Raw genomic sequence first — 1,568 nt, 5'->3', positions numbered from 1 at the left:
GAGTGAGGAGGGGAGTGGTTAGCATTTATGAGACGTTTATCGATAATACAGACACTCACTGTTTTCTTCAATTTTGAAACGTCACATGGAGACTTCGGTAGTTTACGGTTTGAGATAAATTTCCAAATTGTACGCGTGCGGTGCGGTGGCATGAGGCAAGTGTGGGGAGCGGGGGTATGTTGAAATGTCCACGCTCTCACACCTTCGGCATTTCCCTTTGTCTCAGATACGAAGAAAGCTTTCATGTACTCTGCTGCACGTTTCTATGACAACATCGCCGAGAGAAGGTCTGGCCAGCCGGTCACGGAAGGGGAAAAATGCGGTCAAGACATACAAAAAAATTGTCCCCAACTAAAAGATCCTGAAAACATCCTAGGTAAGTTTCACTATTGAGAGGACGCAATACGTGTACATGAATTAGACAGAAAAACCCAAATAGTCAACTGATGATGTTTTAGAAATCAGAAGCCTTTATTGTTCCAATGATTGTTTGCTTTGCTAGTATTGTGATGCCGCTGGAGGGGGTTCTTACATTTGTTTTAACAAAAAAATTTTTTTTTATTGTTGTTGTTGGTGGTGATGTTGGATTTTTGGTAAACAAAAACCATTTAAATCTTACTTCTATTGCCAAGAGAAAGAGCTCATTGTCCTCTTCTGAAATTTTAATCAGTCACCGACACACTCTCAACTTTAATCCTAACAAAATACCTCACACTACGATTTACATAGGTCTACATTGAAGCTAAAAGGTTTCTTAGCAAGTGTAACTGTAATTGTAACTGCAACTGTGACTTTAATTGTCATTGTAATTGTAATTGTAATTATATCTGCAATTTGACTGTAAGAGTACGTGTTTTACGCCCCCATCGACATAAAGAAGACTCTTTAGGGGGCGGACTGCTTCGATCCTGCATATCCGGGCCAGCCAGGATTGAAAGAGATATAACGCCACAACAGACAGGTGGAGAAAAAAACTCCCCAAATGGTATTCTAACTTACGTGTTCTGCGTGCGACAGCGAAGCACATAACCGCTAAACCGCAGACGCTGGTGCTGAAAATTTGTTTGGAAATATTGATTTAAAGGTGACTGAGGTAAGACAAAACAGAATCCTCATCTTTGAAGTGCCATCTCTTGCTCAGAGGTTGACGTGTTACGACCTGCAATATTGATACGGTCGCTAGCAGCTCTCGTGCTTTTTATCATATTAACCTCAGCCCTGAGCCTACACACTTCGCTGTCTCTGTGGGCCTAGCCTCAGCCCATACGTTGATGCTGGCAGTCCACATTGTATAATGTCCACCATTAGCCCTTATTTTCCACATCATGCCTTCAATTATTTTCTTCATGATGGTCTGGTGGAGTTTTATAAAATGAACAAACTACGTGTGCTGTATCTCACAAAATAATCAACCTCCAATCTATGTGCAGGTATGGAAGCAACAGCGTTCAGTGAGACGACTAGAACACAGGAACAGCTGCACGACAGGCTCTTCCCGAGGCTGCTAGGTAAAGTAGCACACACTATTGGTCATAACAATGTTAATACAATAATAATAATACTAATAA

The 1,568-nt window shown here is 41.3% G+C and overlaps 1 protein-coding gene across 1 annotated transcript in view; it reads left to right on the top strand.

Annotated features, from left to right (window-relative positions):
* LOC101851597 overlaps window positions 1-1,568 on the top strand; it is a gene marked incomplete at its 5' end in the record, with an annotated part of 41,465 nt that overhangs the window by 11,184 nt on the left and 28,713 nt on the right. The window contains 2 exon segments of the mRNA XM_013086558.2: window positions 227-376; window positions 1,431-1,508. Of these exon segments, the coding sequence (XP_012942012.1) occupies window positions 227-376; window positions 1,431-1,508 (228 nt within the window).

Source organism: Aplysia californica, unplaced genomic scaffold, assembly GCF_000002075.1.
Source record: "Aplysia californica isolate F4 #8 unplaced genomic scaffold, AplCal3.0 scaffold00479, whole genome shotgun sequence".
Taxonomy (NCBI): domain Eukaryota; kingdom Metazoa; phylum Mollusca; class Gastropoda; order Aplysiida; family Aplysiidae; genus Aplysia; species Aplysia californica.
Note: the sequence above shows the minus strand (reverse complement) of the source record. Positions and strands in the feature narration are given on the sequence as shown.